This window comes from Narcine bancroftii, chromosome 6 (assembly GCF_036971445.1).
Source record: "Narcine bancroftii isolate sNarBan1 chromosome 6, sNarBan1.hap1, whole genome shotgun sequence".
Lineage (NCBI taxonomy): Eukaryota > Metazoa > Chordata > Chondrichthyes > Torpediniformes > Narcinidae > Narcine > Narcine bancroftii.
Window position 1 is genome coordinate 4,976,761 of NC_091474.1, and position 20,306 is coordinate 4,997,066.

Here is a 20,306-nt window from a genome sequence, read left to right on the forward strand (position 1 = left end):
GACCCCAGCTGTTCACAATTTACATTAATGATCTGGATGAGGGGATTGGATGTAATATCTCCAAATTTGCAGATGACACTAAGCTAGGAGGGGTTGTGTGCACGGAAGAGGGGGTCAGGAAGCTCCAGTGTGATTTGGATAAATTGAGGGACTGGGCAGATCCATGGCAAATGCACTACAATGTGGATAAATGTGAGGTGATCCACTTTGGTAATACAAACCGGAGGGCAGATTACTATTTGAATGGCAATAGATTAAGAGATGGGGAAGTGCAGAGAGACCTGGGGGTACTTGTACACCAGTCTCTGAAGGCGAGCATGCAGGTACAGCAGGCGGTTAAAAAGGCAAATGGTATGTTGGCCTTCATATCAAGAGGGTTTGAGTATAGGAACAAGGAAACCTTACTGCAGCTGTACAGGGCCTTGGTGAGACCCCACCTGGAGTACTGTGTGCAGTTTTAGTCACCTTATCTAAGGAAGGATGTTCTTGCAATGGAGGGAGTGCAGAGGCGATTCACCAGGCTGATACCTGGAATGGCAGGAATGACTTATGAGGAAAGATTGCGCAAATTGGGATTGTACTCGCTGGAGTTTAGAAGATTGAGAGGGGATCTCATAGAGACCTATAAAATTCTGGCAGGACTGGACAGAATGGATGTGGAAGGGATGTTTCCAATGGTGGGGGAGTCCAGAACCCGGGGCCATGGTTCGAGGATAATAGGCAAACCATTTAGGACCGAGATGAGGAGGAATTACTTTACCCAGAGGGTGGTGAATCTGTGGAATTCATTGCCACAGAGGGCAGTAGAGGCAGGTTCATTAAATCTATTTAAGAGGGAATTAGATCTATTTCTTCAGTATAAGGGTATTAAAGGTTACGGAGAGAAGGCGGGGACGGGGTACTGAACTTTAAGATCAGCCATGATCTCGTTGAATGGCGGAGCAGGCTCGAAGGGTCGAATGACCTACTCCTGCTCCTATCTTCTATGTTTCTATGTTTAAACCAATGGCAGACCTGACTTCTCAGAATGCCATGCAGCAAGGAAACTCCTCTATGAATGCTCTGTGCATGTAGCTGGGCATACAACCCTTTTTCTGCTGCATGGAATTCTGGGAGAGCAGGTCTGCCATCGCTTTTTTCCCCATGGTATTTATAAATTGTACGCGACAGTGCTACCAACACTCCCACATTATACAAATTGTGTGCTATAGCACTACCAACTTACCCACCATTTAAAAATTGTATGCTATTTATTGTTCGCACTTTCCCACGGTCCCTTATAAAGGTTTATATAGGTCGGCACAATAACAACAGGGTCTGAAAAGCTCATACTGTGCTGTACATAAAGCTTAATTATGTTACAATTATGCATGATTAATTTTGTTCAAATGTAAGATCATAATACATTGATCAGGATTTAGGGCAGGTCTACCATCGCTCGATGTCACCGGTAGAAGGTAGAACAGTCCTAACCCTGGGGATGGCTCCTTGCAAGTGTGAAAGCATTCACTGTCAAGTGTGAAAAGCCAAACCCCCCCATTCCTATCCCCCCATTCCTATCCCATGACACTGAACGGCCAATTTAATGGGACGCAAGTGTGAAAGGGACTTATGTTTCTATCATTTTTTAAATTTGATCTGGAACATTGTGTTTTAGTTTTGATTGTTTGGATACACTATTATTTTCTTGATTCTCTATAACAACCAATATCAGATTTTTTAAATTCCTGATATGCCATTACAGAGGAAGATAAACAAGTTACTCCCATATCTTTAGTCAGTGGGAAAGCTTAAGACTGCAATTCAGGTCACAATCTAGAATGTATATTGTACTTTAAATAAGTAAAGAAAGTTTACATTAATTATTATAAATACTGATCTTCTTAAAGACTTGGGGGGTGGGGTGGTGGGACATACAAGCCTGCTCACATTCTGATCCTTAACAGTGATATATTTATAATTCAGAATACAATGTGGGATGACTAACATTATCAAACCGATAAGCATTCCAAAATGAAAACTTCATGGAAATGGTCAAAGTCAAAGAAAATCCGTTGGAGGCCGAATCTCAAACAATCAATGACAAGATGAAATATAGAAAGGAGATAGAGTGTGGAACCTTGGTGTCCGAGCTACAACCTTATCCTCGACGTCAGCTAGTCATGCACTTCGGGAAGAGGAGTGGAACTCAAGGCTGCAAAAGACTGAGAACTGAGAAGGCAGCTCATACCATCTCACAACTCTCAACTTGCCTCCATTTACAGCCTGGGAAAAGCTGCCAACATACTAATGCCCTCATCCTATCCTAGCCACATTCTCTTCTCCCCCTCCCATCAGGGCAGAGATTCAAGAGTGAGAAATCACACACCACCAAATTCAAGGACTGTTTCTTTTCTGCTGCTATCAGACTCTTAAACAAACCTCACATGAGTAAAATAATATTGCTCATTCGAACTGATCTCTCAGTGTAGCTCTTTTCTTTGTACTGTGTTTTGTTCTAGCAGGAGAGTACACAAACTATACCTTGGTACACGTAACAATAAATGTGAACTTCACCCTGAATCTATTTATGAAGAATGCAAAACCATTAGAAAATGGAAGCAGAAGTAGGCCTTTCAACCTGTGCCTTTCTGACCATTCAATAAGATCACGGCTGATCTTTCATGTCAGCCCATCATTCCTGCATGAGCCTCAGATCCTTTACATCCAAACTGGGGTGTCCTTCTAACTTTTGGAAAGAATATTTTCTCTGGAACTTCAGTGGCTGAGGGACATCCTAATAGAAGTTTATAAAATTATGAGACGCATTAACACAGTAGGCCTTCAGAATTTTTTTCCTGAGGTAAAAAAAAGTCATAAACTAGAGGATGTGTGTTTGAGGTGGGAGGAGTTCAAAGGAGATGTGAAGGCCAAATCTTTATGCACATAGTGCCTGGAACAGGCTGTCAGGAGTAGTGGTGGAAACATATATGATAACGCCATTTAAGAAGCTTCCAAAGAGACAGGTGATCATGTAGGAATTAGAGGGATGTGAATCATGTACAAGCAGCAGAGTTTTAGTTTAACTTGTCATTACCTTCAGCATAAGGCAATCACGGGCGGAAGGGCCTGTTCTAATTTATACTGTTCTACATTCTATGTTCCCTGCCAACTTGTTCTTATATATCACAATTTCTTCTGAATTACAAGATGGTGTAGTCAAGCAGCTGCTATCTTCACTCCAAACTTATTCTTGTGCATTTCACTTGTTAGAGAAATATAATCTGACCAGCTAGAGTCAGGGCAGGGAGATCAATATAATCTTTTCATCCTCCTTTTTCTTACAGTCTATAAAAGCAAAGATGAACCCATTCATATCAGTACTTAAATCTTGCTCTTCTTGTTTCAGAAATCTGGTTCTTTCTAGTTTAATGCATAACACCCCAAGCCAACGACTACATCTCATTTCCCACATCCCAATATGTAAATTTCCTTTTGGGAAACCCGAATAGTCAATCTTTATCAACATTTTACCCCCACATGAATAGATCCCCAGATACCAATAAAGATCTTTGCATACTATAAAATTTGACAGAGTCTATTCTTTAAATACCAGTGATCAATATCTTGGTTCATTTTTATTCTTCTTTTATTCTTTTATGCCTCTTCACTGAGGAATATTTTAATCAGAGATTTTTGCATTTTCTCTTTTTAAAAACCATACTACTTCTTATTCCCATTGGTAGAAAGGCATCACAGTATAAATGAAGAGGCTTGTCTTCCAGCCAGAGAAACTGCAAATATACTAAAAATAAACACTTCTTCGCTGTTCACCTGGATGTAAATGCACTTACCTTGAATATTGAAGATATTCTCTACAGATACTCCTGTGAGTCCAATGTACCTGAGTTGCTGTCTCAAGCACTGAATCTGAAAATAAATATTTAAAGGTAAATATTCAACAAAATATAGCATTTGTGGAAGAATTGGGCAGTAGGCTGTGCAGAGAGAATTTTGGATTTTACAGAATTACTTCAGACAGAAGGTTACTTACACAAGTCATCTTTCCAGAGCCCAACCAAAGATATAATATAGATTTTCATGGGAAGAAGTGACAAGATTATCCATCCATCAAGACCATCTGCCCTCAAAGTTAAAACTAAAATGCCATCTACAAATTCACCGACAGTTATCAACAGAATCACAGACAGCGTACAAGAGTGAGATAGATCTACGAGTTGAACAGTGTCACAATAACCTTGCACTCAACGTTAGCTAAGGAATTGATTGTGGACTTCGGGAATGAGAAACCAGGAGAACACAAACCAGTCCTCATCAAGGAGTCAGGAACTTCAAATTCCTTGGTGTCAGCATCTCTGAAGATCTATCCTAATAGTTCACAGAGTTTCTATGTCTAAAGATAAACTAGCTCACATCCTTCCTCATACGAGCTCTACTTGTGACAGATGCAATACTGAGGTGGCTTCACTGACTCGTATGTTTTGGTCATGTCCTGTGTTAGAAAAACTTCGGAAAGATATTTTTAAAACTCCATCAATGATACTGGTTATTCAATTACAACCGAACCCCTTAACTGCTCTTTTTGGGATTACAGATGTAGGTTGTTTACCTACTTCTGCAGATCGAGTTATTGCTTTTTCTACACTATCAGCTAGAAGAGCCTTTTTACTTAAATGGAAAGACTCCGATTCTCCTACATTATTTCACTGCCTTTCTCATGTTATGTCTTTCTTAAATCTAGAAAAAAAATCAGAAATTGTACTTTAGATACAACTACTAAATTTGAAGAAACATGGAAACCATTTATTGATGACTTTCATGGGATATAATTGGCATTATTCTACGAATTAACTCTTCCTTTCTAGACGTAATATAATTCTTGCTGTTTTTGTGATCTGTAGGTGATGTTTTCAACTATTCAACAAATCCTCAGTTGTTTTTTTCAATTTTTTTTAGTAGATTGGTTGCTTTTTTATATACGTATATTATAAATATTTCTTTATCTCTATTCCTTTTGTTAGGATAATTATTTCTAATATGTCACATTTTCACATAATTTATATTATACTTTACCATGTAGACTTGGACAGACCATTTTAATTGTGTTATTTCTGTTTTCTTTATGCTGTGTATATTACGAAATGTTAATAAAAAGATTGAAAAAGTAGGAAAACTACTACATTTACACTGCCCACAGGTTATTCAAATCCACTGAGTTGATATCAATTCTAATCAACACGTGGACTTCTATTTTAGAGAGCTATGAGTTGAAGAAGACCAGCAAATCAAGGAACCCTATATTACAATATAACCAAGGTGTCGAGACATTATGGACTGGCATATTACAAATAACTTTGCATCCAAAGAAGCCTTACAATAACCCTAACCCTAATTAAAGGGCAGGGCTTGAGCAGGAACAGAGAAAGAAGAAATATTCACACTATCAGGAAACTCTAGTTGATTGGCACATCCAATAAATGCATTATGCACCTCCGCCATGTGGACTATGGAATGCAGTTAAATAAAGTGGATGTCCATGTCAATTAGACCTATAAAAAAGCAATCAAACTGTTTTTTGAAACAATTTTCTAATCTTCTCATTGGCTCTCAATTTTTCAATGTTTTGTCAAGCATTTGGCAGCTTTTATTAAGGTCACCAATACATTTATCTACATTTGTGTTCATTTGTCCAATATTTACATGGCTAGATCCATGTAAATTAACCACAAGTCCTTGTTCCAAACTTTTGAAGACTGCTAATCTCTTCTGGTATATTTCTGATTCTAATTACAATCGGGTGTTGGGTTTTTCCCAACACCCAACCCCAACCAACCAATTTTCCCTTGCAACCGCTACAACCGTGCCTGCCTGCCCCGAATCGGACTTGTCAATCACCAACGAGCCTGCAGCAGACGTGGACACACCCCTCCATAAATCTTTGTCCGCGAAGCCAAGCCAAAGAAGTTACAATCGGCAGGATATTTCCCTCCTATGCAAATTGCAAAGTCTAGATCAGGCACAATTAATGCCACATTATCCGATTAACACACACTAATGGTGATTGGGAAAATGCTCCCTATGATTCACCTTGGCCCTAGTTTCATGTTCCCATTGCTCACCAGGCCCCAGTTCCTGTGCTCACCTGTCCAAGCCCCAGTTCCTATCATCCCTTCAATCCATTCGAATTTTTGATCTTTGATTTCCCTTGAAATTCATCAGAACCCCAGTTCTTGTGCTCTGTTTAAACTTTTACCAGGCCCTCCCTCCCATGCATCCCTGAAACTTAATGGTTATTTTTTTTTCTCTCATTCCCTTTAAATTCACTGGGGCCTGATTTCTTGGAAAAAAAAAGTAATATCTTTAGAAAGTGAATTAAAGTGTGCTGGATTATTAATAGAACAGCACAGAATATGCATAAATCTTGGCAGTTTGGCATCACCAATATCCCAAGGCTGCTGAATCAACAATAATTTACTATGCTAATTAACTCTGTTAGCAATTTCTTAATTGCAGGATAATCCCATCATGTGACTCACAGGGAAATATAATGAATAGATTGTTTTGAATTCTAAAATAAAGAATTCAACCTGTTCACTTCAGACAGTGAAGATCTGGACAGGTCATCTGGTCAATAATCCTCTGAGAAGAATCACAAACTTGGAAGACTTTACCTGAACTTGACCTGCTTAGACATTGGCCTTAAGATTGTTGCATCAATCAACATTATGGAAATATTTCCTCAATGTGATTCAGGAAAAGCTGCTAAGGAGTCTGTGGGCTCTCTCTAAAACAATGCTTTTCCTAAATTATATTAGGAAAGTTGAATGTTTGTTAATTTATTACTATTTCAATCAAGGGAGTATGAACAGATGTCTAATAAATCTAGAAGCTTAGTGTTGTGTGACGTGGATCTATAACAAAATAAACATCAACATGATATATCTGTAGTTGATCAAAACACCAAACAGTAGGAAATCTAATGTTTGCTCAAACTTGGCAATTTCAGGAAACAATGTTGATCCTTGTTGCAGGACACAGCAATATAGAAAATGTCCTCTTCTGAGCTCAGAAACCCTTTGGGGAAAACTTTAGTCTGCATGTAATTTATTCTACACTTCATCCAAAAACATCTACAGAAAAAAAAGGCAGGGAGGGGCCGGGGGCCAAATCATGTGTTCCTTGCAAATTTCAGACTTTTTAAAAATTGATGGGGAAGTATTTTTCACTGCAGTAAATGATGTGCAGTTTCTTGGAATTATTAGGTTTGTCATTATGCAAATCCTTTCCTTGCTAAAAAAAAATGGCCTGGAATTTATAGTTAGAATCAAGGGAAAATTATTCACCCTCTTATCTCAGTGACAGCTATTCACCTGGGTGTTGTTGGCATGCAGGTACAGTGCCCCCCTGCAGTAGGCCGGTAAGAGTGTGGCCAGTGTAGTGGTTAGATCATTTGAACAGAGATGAGATCTTATTTGAACTATTTAAACGATCAGCCATGTTTGGAATTACTATCTATGATCAATTCAGACCAGTTATTGCAATTCAGCCAGGATTCCATCTGCCTCTGCAAATTCATTAGCATGTTTTTCCCCATAAAGGTGCTTGTGGTGTTATTCATGAAATCTTGACTTTGAAACACGATCAGCCTTCTTAAAGCTATCGTGCGCTTCCTCAAGTCATCCTGCTCTTTTTAAAGGAAGTGCATAGATTGGCAAGATCAAGCTCTGAGAGTAATACAGAAAGTGAATCTGTCACTGGAAAAAGTGAAGAATTATTTGTAATTAATAACAGGGAAACGTGGGGTTTTGAGCAGATGATGCAAGACTTCATGTTTCTTGATTGATTGCCAGTGAATTGCCAGAGTCCATTTGGAGAAAGTACTCCAACAATGTTGTTGGGTAGGATGTTGCAGAATGTACACCCTGCTTATATTATGGAAAAACAATATATTTTTGAGCCAGAGTAGCAAATGGCTTGGAAGGGAGTCTTCAAATAGTGGTGTTCTCCTGTACGAGGTGCCCTTGGGATGCCTGGACATTCTCAAACCCAAAGAGATTACAGCACTGCCTATTGGAATGATCAGTGGACTCATCGAGGGCAATAATGGGGCTGAAATGATTGATAATATTATCTACATGCTTTAATGATCCTCTCACAACTCAATATCCACTTTAAACCACCATCTGCTCTGAAATACAGGGTGAACATGGTGACATCATGTGCCACTTACCTTCACCATTGCATTATTCCAGTTTTTTAACCTATCAAAAATCTGAGAACTGCAAATCTACCAGGCAGTGGAGGAATAGCTTAACAACAATGATAATTAAATACTTTACTTCACCCTTTTGGCCTTTGGCTCACTGGGAAAATCTCCAAGGATGACACAGAGGTTCGTTCTTTTTATGCTGGAATTTGGGCAATGGGTCAGGATGACACAAGTGTCAATTCACCAGTGCACTATAACTTATTCAACGAACTCAAATCAGACTTTCAATGGGGCAGGCTACAGAATAAAGCTGTACTAGGATGTCTGTTAGACAACTTGTCTGTTAGACAAATATGGCTGCCATCTTGGCATCTTTGCATGTAGCTTAATGCCCTCTCTTTAGAGCAGGGAAATGGTTCCTAACTCTGATCACCAAGGTATTAAAGAAGGGCTCAGGCCTGAAACACCGGTATATATCTTTACCTCCTATGGATACTGTGAGTCTGGCTGAGTCCCTCCAGCATCTCTGTGTGTTTCTGAGCATCCTTCTGTGCCTGTATGTCAGCCTTGGTAAATGGGTGGCCATGCCTTTGAAACAATTGCCCACATTTTTAAAGATTGGCAGTGAAGGCAGAATTTACAAAATAAGACAAACTCTGCCCTTTGCCATTGGCTGCATCTGGATGTGTGCGTATTTCTTCACAAAAATCAGTGTAAATTGGGTTGTTCCAGAAAGGCATCTATTGCCACCAAATATTCTTAAATGTTCAAAATTTTAAAACTACTTCAGAAGTACATTTTAAGGGAGCCTTGTCCTTTGACAGGTTATTAAGTTATATCAGTATGTAATTTTAAAATTGGCTTTGACTCCGTTGTATAATAATCAACTTATTTCTTTTTCAAAACATAATCAAAGTCTATTGCATTGGAGATTTAAATGTGTGAAAAATTTGGGAGATTGTTTTAAAGAGGGTAAGTTTTTATCTTTTAATCAGATGAGGGAAGATTTTGGTATTGATAAGAAATCTATTTCTTTATTATCAAATTCGATCTTTGGTAAAATGTATGTTTGGTAGAGATATGATTTTACCTGAAATGACTAAATTTGAGACTTTTCTTATGAAGGTACCAGAGAGGGGGGTATATTTCATTTATGTATTAAATATTACAGGATGGTATGGATAAAAAGGGTTGGGATAGATCTAAAATTAAATGGGAAGGGGATATTGGTTTTATTTGTTCTGAAGATGATTGGTTAGATATCTGTTATGATCGTGTAACTAGATTTATAAATGCACATTATGCAATGATTAATTACAATTTTTTACATCAATTATATTTGACACCTCAAAAATTAAAAAAAATATGGTTTTAATGAATCAGATTTGTGTTTTAGATGTGGTGATACGATTGGAACTTTTTTTTCATGCTGTTTGGTTATGTAAACATATACAATCTTTTTGGAAGAAAATTTAATCGTTTTTAGAATATCTGTATAAGATTAAAATAGTTTTAGATCCAACAGTATTTTTATTGGGTAGTTTGCAACCTCTGAAAGGTTTGGGATTAGATAAGTTTCAGCTTGCTTTTGTATATTTAGCTTTATCCGTAGCGAAAAAATGTATTGCTAGTACGTGGAAAGATACAAATATGATTGATATTAATAAGTGGCATAATGAGATGAAATATTGTTTAATAATGGAAAAAATTACATATGTTTCGCATGATAATTATAATTTTTTAATTATATTCCGAGTATAACAGCCCTTGAATATCCCTGTCATCACAGCTGCTCTGCTAAGCAAGCCTGTTCCATATTTACATTTCAATTTATATTGATTAGATTTTAATATGTATATTTAACTTTTTTTTTAAACATTCTTTCTTTTTTCTTTTATTATGGCTCTCCTTAGGAGAGTTGGCTGAAGTGGGGAGGGATCTTTTCTTTTCTCTTTTTTTATATATATATAAAATGTTCATGTTTAATTGCTGTATATGTCATATATTATTTGTTTTTTGAATGAATAAATAAAGTTTTTAAAAAAGTATGTAATTTTAATCAATGTTACCTGAAATTTTTCAGTCGACACAACACAGATTTCCCTTAGCTCCACAGTTCCCCATTCAATGGGCCAGTTTTGCACAACAGTTTCCACACTTGCCACAACTTCAAGAACTTCATACTCATTGTACCAAGATAAATATGAAGAGTTGTAACTGCTGTTGCCTTGAACGTGCCAGAACATTAGAGGATAGAACTTGGGGTGGCATTGAATGTCTCCACTTGCTTGAATCACTTTGGTCTGTCTCATGTAGAATTGTACTGACACAAATTCAATGATCTCTTTCACCGACCTATAGTTTTCCTTGAAGATTATGCGGCTTTTAGCTGCATTCTCATGTTTGCTTCTCATGTAATATTGGAACAGGCGGTTGTGTAAGGTATGGTCTGCCATCTCACTATCCTCAACAGAAAAAAGCTTTGGCGTCACTTGCATGTGATCTCCTGCCAAGACAACACGAGTCTCGTTTCCTGCAATGCCCAATGGAATTAGTGCATCGCATTCCAACATCTGAGCAGCTTCATCAATTAAGATATGTGTGAAAAATCCAAGGGGAAGATCGAGTTCTGAGAACAATTTTGCCTCCATGCAGGTGGTGATGACGATACGGTACGATTCCAAGGTGCACTTGTCAGGTGCAATAAAGGAATTGTTTGAAAGTAAACAGTATTTCAATGTGACCGGGTCGGTATGAATCGAGTTCTGCTTGACATATTTTAGTCGCAGGGGTCTTCCTTCAGGATTTTCGGAACAGACGTATTGATGAAAATAATCCTTGACGTACAAGTCTGCAGCACTGAAATTAGAAGGCAGATAAGAATGAGCTCATTATTTAGATCCAAGCATTTTATCTGGGATAACAGATATTGAATGTTTCTCAACTAAAAATTGTTTTCCTTTCATTTATTAGTGTTAAAACAGTATTTTAGGTCATCTAAAAGTTTCATAAAGATTTCATTTGTGAAATTCGCCAGGGCAATGTCAGTTTATGCATCAAATGCAAATAGCTCTCGACTGGCTTGCTTAGCAGAGCAGCTGTGATGACAGCAATCAGCTGTTGAAGGGATATTATATAAGCAACAATCCTCAAACTGATGGAGGATGATCTAGTGATAAGAACAGGATGGGAGAATGTTCCCACAGATATAGATGGGCAAATTGGACAAGAACAGTTCCCTCAGTCCTGATAGCAGCTTGCCAGGAATGTCACTATTTTGTGCAATATTACATGTGTGGAATCTCTGAATAGCCTATAGAGTAGTAATCCCAGCAATGGTCTTTGTGTTCTTGTGAGCTGGAGAAGCAATAGATGAAATTTTGTTTTCCAGGTAAAGAGTTTGATTGATCTCTCTAAAGCAGCAGTGAGCAGGAACCAATAAGATGAGACAGCGACAGTCTGCAATGACAGTCTGGCCTTTCCCCAGGCCCCTATGTATGTGAATCTATAAATCAGAAATCTCCAGACTATTTAAATAGCATGGCATAAAGAGAAATAGGGTCAGTAAATACATTTTTCCCATGAGTAAATATTGTTAAACATCTACTAAGAATGCATTTATCTAATGATAAACCAAAGTTGACTAAAAATTGCATGTGATGAGCTTTTAGAACGAACTAGCAGCAGAAGGAGATTAATTCATAGTTTCCTTTTCTGAACCCCTGTAATCTGGCAGTTCACAACATCAATAGAGAAGAACAAAGATTCATCCCCAAGGATTCTAAAAATGCAGGTTGCAGATTTCACTTTTCTCACAGCATGGGAGGCCATACACCTCTCAAATTTGTGCTGGCTCTCACAATAATCCCTTCAACCTAGAAACCAAAACACAGATCCGAGGTCAAGATCAAACACGAGCCTCTGTAGCTGTAATGGAGCAGCATTAACCATGATGTGCCTCAATTTGATGCTGGGATTAAACCCATTTCATAGGTTTAGAAAGTACTGAAAAATCCAGAATTCCCCAGCAAAAATGCTAAGAAGTGATAATGGCCATAACATAATGCAAAACCAGTTTCCTTCAAAGGTTCAAAGATTAATGAATTGATCCAGGATCGAGAAAGGAAAAAAAGATCACAATACTATATTGTGATAAAGTTAGTACAATCAAAGACATGGTGAATATTCATTCTCTATCTATCTTGTGTATTCATTATACATTTTTAATTCAATGTATGTACACAGTCGTGAGTTGTATAAAGGAAGGGGAAGAGTCAGCGAACAGGAGGGAGATTGAAAACTTGGCTGAATGGTGCAACAACAACCTTGTATTCAATGTCACCAAAATTAAGGAGCTGATTGATGACTTCAGGAAAGGAAAGCGAGAGGTAGACAATCCAATCATCACTGGGGGAAATCAGAGGTGGAGACGGTGAGCAAATTTAAATTTTTGGGAGTCACTATCTTGGAGGATCTCTCCTGGACCCAACACACTAAAGCACGTCAGCACCTCTACTTCCTCAGGAGTGTGCGGAGGTTTGGTATGGCAAATTTCTACAGATGTGTGGAGGAAAATGTACTGACCGGCTGCATCACGGTCAGGTATGGAGACACCAATACCCCCGAGTGTCAAGCCTGTAAAAGTTGATGGACACAGGCAAAATCCTACCCACCATCGAGAACATCTACAGGGAACGTTGCCATCAGAGAGCAGCAGCAACCATCAAAGACTCACACCACCCAGTACACACACACTGTTCTTGCTGCTGCCATCAGGAAAGAGGTATAGATGCCATCAGACTCCTCAACAACAAACTCAATCAGAGACTCATTTAAGGACTCTTACTTTTGCACTTTATTGTTTTTTTTTAAATCTCTCTGTATTGCAGGTTGTTTATATTCGTTACCTGCTGACGGTTCTTTATTTCTTTACATGTGTACGTTGTGCAGTTTTTTATTGCACTACCAATTAGTGGTAATTCAGCCTCGTCCATAGAAAAAAGAATCTCAGGGTTGTATTTGATGTCATGTAAATATTCTGACAATAAATCAGAAATCTGAACCACGTTTCCTTCAAAGGATCAAAGATTAATTAATTGATCCAGGATTGAGAAAGAAAAACAATCCCAATTGAGATAAAGTTAGTACAATCAAAGGCATGGTGATCACATTGTTATGTACTTGATTTTTCCATAGTACATCAGGTTCAGAGCAATTCTTTTCTTGTACTTGGATAACTATGAATATTTATTATCTATCTTTTGAATTTATTATCAATTTTTAATTCAATGTATGTATACCATTGTTGTCTTGTTATATGAAGTACCTGTTCACATGCAACAAGTAGGAATTTTGGTGTGTATGTACAGTGTACATTGTATAGCTCAATATTTTTTCATTATCAGAATCAACTTGAACTTGCAATGAATTATAAATGACATTTATCCACATGGGAACAGATTCTTCCGAGTCCTTCTTGGGATGGAATTATCTGAAATTATCTAAAATTGGAGATCTGTAGATTGTATATAATGTTGGAAATTAAAAATAATGATGCAAATAGGATAAATGATATAGGACCAGAGAGAGAATATTCAAGAACAAAAGCACAAGTTTGGATTTTGAAGTTTATTTTTCCCTATTTGATGGGTTTTTTCTTTCTTTCTTCATAAAAAAATTAATGTTCAAATACATAAACTGAATTCTCAATGGTCAAGTGGAATTCTTTTTTATGTGAATTATATGAGATTCTTTAATTCTGAAAAAAAGTCCCTCAAAAAATTAACAATTTTGAATTTTTTTCTAGGAAATAGTTTGAGGTGACTGGGTCAATGTTAAATGTTGCTTTCAATGACAAGATACTTTTTTCGTTTTGCATTTCCAACTAACTTTCTGATTCTTGATAAAATATGCATGAATGAAATGTTAATCAAATGAAGGTAAAAGATCAATGAACTAAAGACAAAAGGGTTTCATACTGTGGTGACTCCAACAATAGCTTGTGTACACACTGGGTTGAAGAAAACACTGTTTGAAATTGAAGACTGGTATGTTCTATTTTGACAAGAGGATACTCTTGTATAGCCAATTAAATATTAAGAGCTTGCATTTTCAAGATAAATTTTAACTTTATTGACTTAATTAAATTTTGGAGTTGTAAACTAGCAGCTGGTCAGATTTGTTTTGATTTGTCACAGTTAAGAACTGCTTTTGACATGAAATGAATATTAAAATGAGTTTTGTTACAACTGGGACAGTTAACTAAAACAATTTAACATGGTTATTGTTTGGTCAAGTTAGAGTTATTATCAGTGGGAGTCCAAGTTAGTTTATAATGAATCAAACTCAGGATGGACATATGGAGTTGTATGAGAAGTGTTAGAAATGCCAGGGTTTTAAAGTTAGTTACCTCTTTTACCCTTGATGCTAAGTGAAAACATTAATGTTCAGGAGCTTGCATGGCTCGCACTGAACCTGTGTGAATGTGATATTAAGCAGAGTTTATTTTTTATATATCTTATTTAATATAAAACCACTGAACAAACTTATCACAGTCATTCAAACTTAATCCAAATACATGTGGTATTTTATACATAAAAAAGAAAGAAAAACTTCCTCTAAATCTCCCAACCCCCTATAAACTACAAAAAAAGAAAAAGGGACAAGAAAACCACAACAGAAGCATAGAGAGAGAGAGAGAGAGAGAGAGAGAGAGAGAGAGAGAGAGAGAGCAATAGAAGAAAGGGAATGTTGGAGATTCATTTAAATTTTAATACCAACAGTTTGTAAATATTTTCACAAAAAATGATATATAATTCTTAAATTGTAAGTAATTTTCACAAAAAATTTTCACAAAAAATGATATATATTTCTTAAATTGTAAGTAATTTTCACAAAAAATTTTCACAAAAAATTTTCACAAAAAATGATATATATTTCTTAAATTGTAAGTAATTTTCACAAAAAATTTTCACAAAAAATGATATATAATTCTTAAATTGTAAGTAATTTTCTCAAGTGGAATACAACTCTGAACTTCTGCATACCACCTGGTCCATTCCCAGATCACTATCTGACTTTCAAGTTATAGCAATACATTTTATAGCTATTGCCAAAGCAATTTTAATTTAGGGTTAATTCTTCTAACATCCTGAGAGAATCTTATTCCAGTGATTCATTCTAATAAATTACCCAAATCAAGCCAGAAGGGTTTAATTGTGCAACACTGCTGAATGCAAAAAAAAAGTACCTCATCTAAAACATAAATCTGAATAAATATAATTCATATTATGTAACTTTTGTGGTGTTCAAATATAATTGATGAATAAAATTATATTGAACTAACCGATATCTCACATTTATTGTACTTTTCAGACTCTCTCTATATATCTGAATCCATCTACGTTGATCTATTTGCTTATTTAAATCCACCTCCCATTTATGTCTTGATTTAAGAACTTCCTTTTTTCAAGCCTTCCTTTGTAATAATTTATACATCTCTGAAATAAGTTTCTTTACATCTCTATTACTTAATAATATTTCTACTTTTTTCCTTGCTGGTAATACTAAATCTTGACCAAAACTTTCACAAAAAATTTCTTAACTTGACAATAACAAAATTTTGTCTTTTCCAATATCTTACATTTTTATTCTACTAAAAGTAATAAATTTCTCATCTTCAAAGCAATCTTTAATTTTCTTAATACCATCATTTTGCCAGATTTTTAGAAATTTATTTCCATAGAAAATAAAGTCTATTTTGAAATAAAGGTGTTCATCCAGACATTAAACCTCTCCCTCCAATCTCTTTATCAATTTTATTCCAAAGTTCAATTAAATGTTTCATCATGGGTGTTTCTTTATTTGCTCTTAACAATCTTGTGTTCCATTTATAAATAAAACGTTGTGGAACAGTTTCTCCTATTTTATCAAGTTCTCTATTTACCCACACTGGAACATGATTTAACTCATACATTAATGAATCTCAACTGTGCTGCTTTCATATAATTGGGGAGCTGTAAACCTCCTAAACCATATTTCAACGTCAATTTCTCCAAAGAAAGCCTAGCCATTTTTCCTAAGCAGTTTCTTAAAACATATTAAGAAGTTACAATAGCATTATCACATCCAAACACAAAATACTACACAAATTGATGAGATCAGGAAAGTGCAGGAAGACTCCATCTGGTGGGATATTGGCAGGATTTTTAAATCCACCTTGGATGGAACTCTGACACATTCTGGTCATCGCACAACTATTAATTATGGGTTGTAAAGTGAAACCTGTGTCCTGTATCAAGAAACAACATGGCCATAAAAAATTATTTCAAAAGGCTGAAAGAGATACCTGCTCCAGCTCAAGAAGGGAAAATGTGGGTGTGTGGGGGAGGGGGATGTATTATGAAACCACAATTGTATGTATGTTCACTTATGGAAATAATTTAGTATGCCCAGCTGTACACTCAATGTTTCATACTGAGACTACTCAGTGAGTGAATTTTGCATCTATTTCCAAAAGAAAATAAAAAAAGGTTTGATACATTAAATGAATTAAACTTAGATTTTTGTTCACCTGAACCCAAATCACCAATAACCAAACCATTTTCCGAGACAGAGTAAATAGTGGAAAAGGCTAAACAGTGATAGAGTGAGATTTTGGGTCAGAAATTGGAGAAATTGATTTAAAAGTGACCGATCCCTAGGGAATTCAGGACATTGGTCACTTGGAGATGGCCTCATACAGCCCAACCTGCAAGAATGTGTGTTTAATATATGGTAAACCACGATTTTTGTATAATAAATAGCTACAGAAAGCATTCTCTATAGACACCCATGATCAGATTTCTCAAAGTGAACTTAATTTTTTATTTTAAAAAAATTTTAGACAATAACAGACCATTTCAGCCCACAAGTTTGTGCCACCCAATTTACACCCAATTAATTATCAGATGTGTTGACGAGTTCATTCCCAAAATAAATGTTAGTCTCCTGATGAAAGTTATGATAGAATATCCTTCCTTGTGAATTGTAAGTGGTTCTGGAAACATTGAATAATTTAATCATTGTTAACTTCATTCATCTAATTGACTATCCAGCATTTGAAATGGAGGACTTTTGAGAGATTGAGATGGATTTTTTACTTAACAATATATGCTGAAAATAGCTGCAAGTTCTTCAGCTTCAACTTTCCTGCACATCCTGGAGTCTACTAATGAAAAGGATGGAACTGTTCACTGAACCTCAAGCTCCCATTATTTATATTATTGTCCACCATCATTCAAAATTGGACGTGGGGAAAATCGCCATGTCTTGTTTGTGCAGTGTGCCCTCGAGAGCAATAAAATTCCTCCCTTTTCCTGACCCTGCCTGCTTTTTGCTCACACCTTGTTGAAGGAAACATTATATTATCTTACTTCCTATGGACACTGTGAGACGGGCTGAGTTCCTCCAACATTTCTGTGCTTTTACTACAATCACAGCATCTGCAGACTTTTGGGTTTCACAAGAAATTTTAGACATCATTTGTGTCATTTAGTCTTTTGATTGTACTTTTAACAATAATAAACAATCATTTCTCATTGAAATGTCATTCTGCATATTATTTATAATTTACAATAATACCAACTGAGTCTGAATGAAAAACAAAACTTAGAAGTTCAGAGATGGTTTAGAATGTTACGCTAAAGTTTTAAAAAATTTTCATCAATTAAACAATTTCTGTACATTCCTACTAAAATCAAATATGAACAAAGCAAACCAGTTCACTCACCTGTTTGTTTCAGTGCATAAAAGCAACCTTGTTCCTGGTTTCTTCACTATTTCCATTGCTGCTTTTGCCAAGGTAAATGTCTTTCCAGTTCCAAAGGGACCATAAATTAGAAGAGGGGGCACTATTCTCTTTCCACAGGGTTGTCCAGTAATGAAGGCAATAGCATCTCGCTGCTTTTGGTTTCCTATTGGAATGGCATCAGTACACTGAGGAATGGAAGAGATGGTAAAGTCTGGAAAGATGATCTGCTCATTTGGAAGCTTGTCCACAGCTTGATGCCTGAAGCAAAATGCAAGTCGGTCTAACTGAAACTGAATCTCTACATTGCAGGAGCTCCCCTTGCAAAAGCCAAGTTCATTGTTGCATCGCAATGAGAGCTGTAGACCAATGTGACGTTCAGTGCTCGCTGCTTGCACAATGGCAGCTTCATACACAACATTGTTGGAGCAAGGGTTTGGAGCTAACAGCACTGTTTTAACCGCTCTTTTAAACAGGTAACCTTCATTTGAATTAGTTAGAGCCATGGGTGTTGGAACAAGAGCAAAGAGCTCTCCAGATTGAGCAATCTTCAGTCCCTCTGAGGTTTCCATCAATACATCAGTGATTGAAATGGTCACCTGTAGATTGAGTCTGTCGAAGAGAAATTTTACAATTATCTTTCATCAAATCAACATGCCAAACTTTTGATTTGAGTTTTGTTTACAGCTGTGTGCACATCGGCCAATTTACAGTTACGCATCATGTACTGACAATAACCACACCAGCAGTGCGAGTATAAGACAGCTTTAATAAACTAATCTGTACTCTAAGAGGTCTTGTCTCTCTGCAAGACAAACCTGGAAGGCTAGACTGCAGCTCTGGACTGCTTTATAGACAAGGACACTGGGATGACCCCTGGTGGCCTAGTGGTGTAATTACAAGAGGTCTTGTCTCTGCAAGACAAACCTGGAAGGCTGGACTGTAGCTCTGGACTGATTTATATACAAGGTCACCGGGATGACCCCTGGTGACCTAGTGGTGTAATTACAAGAGGTCTTGTCTGCAAGACAAACCTGGAAGGCTGGACTGTAGCTCTGGACTGCTTTATGGACAAGGTCACCGGGATGACCCCTCATCAAGACTTAAGGTTGAAGCAAAGTTTACTTGCATCTGAAAAAAGGACAGTTTGTCAGACCTCTTGAGGTGAAAGGGAATTAGGATTTTAATTTATCAAAATATAAGATGGACAAAAGCAATATAGATTATATAAGCATGCTACAAAGAAAAGGATGGTTGAATTGACAATTAAAAAGAGTCATTTACACTTCTGAGTAGGTGTGGCAAGCAGAAGGAAACATGAATACTTTCAGATGCAAAGTATGAGGTGTAACACAAACTATTATATCTAAAAATACAGCAGCTCAAGAACAAGCAATAAATTTCATGTTTAGCTTTAAAATAGAGGGTTATGGCTGTGAGGTAGGGAAGGTTTAGTTTGTTGAGTAGATTTATATAGGTCGGCACAACATCGTGGGCTGAAGGGCCTGTACTGTGCTGTAATGTTCTGTGTTCTATTTTGCCTGATCTGTTAAGTACTGTACTTCCAGAATGTGCAGGTTTCTATTTCTGAAATATCCAATGTAATTAGAGAAATAAAACAAAGTAATATTTGAGAATATGGGCACAATTTAAAAGTTTTTTTTGATTTCAGAGTTTTTCTCGATTATGTCCAACCTTCTTCATTAGACACTGTTTTTAAGGATTGGCATATTAAATGGTTTAAAGATCTTTTATTTCAAAACAATTTTATTTCCTTTGAACAATTGGTGATCAAATATAAATTAGATATTTACAAGTTAGACATTTTATTCAATCAAAGATCCCTGACTTTTGGCAAATTCCGGAGACAAATATTCTCAATTTACTTTTGGACTTAAAGCTCTCTCGTAGAGGCTCAATATTTTTTTTAATTTGCTGGTCTTAAGAATAGCCTCACTAGTTAAGATCAAGAATGATTGGAAAAACAATTTGAATGTATCACTTTCGGATTAGGTTTGGGATTCTATTTCTAATCAGATTAATACAACATTACTTGTTGCAATTCAAGGTGGTCCATAAAGTACCTATGTCTTCAGTCAAACTACTTTGTTTTTATTCTGAGATAAATCCTCTATGTGATAAATACAGAATTGTTAAGGCTTCATTGATTCATATGTCCTGGGCTTGCCCTAGTTGAGAAACATTTTGGAAAAACATCTTTCAAACTTTATCGGTGATTTTTAAGCTCAAAGTAGAACTCTGCCCCTTAATTTCTTTTGTTGGATTTTCTCAAGAAGATGATGTTTTACT

At 36.5% G+C, this 20,306-nt stretch overlaps 1 protein-coding gene across 4 annotated transcripts in view; it reads right to left on the reverse strand.

Annotated features, from left to right (window-relative positions):
• The window catches only part of helz2a (helicase with zinc finger 2a), a 125,573-nt gene that overhangs the window by 71,500 nt on the left and 33,767 nt on the right, over positions 1-20,306 (reverse strand). For all 4 annotated transcript variants that reach the window (XM_069883696.1, XM_069883697.1, XM_069883695.1 and 1 more), the window contains 3 exons: positions 17,979-18,608; positions 10,279-11,068; positions 3,834-3,909 (listed from right to left, as the gene is read on the reverse strand). In XM_069883696.1, the coding sequence (XP_069739797.1) occupies positions 3,834-3,909; positions 10,279-11,068; positions 17,979-18,608 (1,496 nt within the window). The remainder of the gene's footprint in view (positions 1-3,833; positions 3,910-10,278; positions 11,069-17,978; positions 18,609-20,306) is intronic.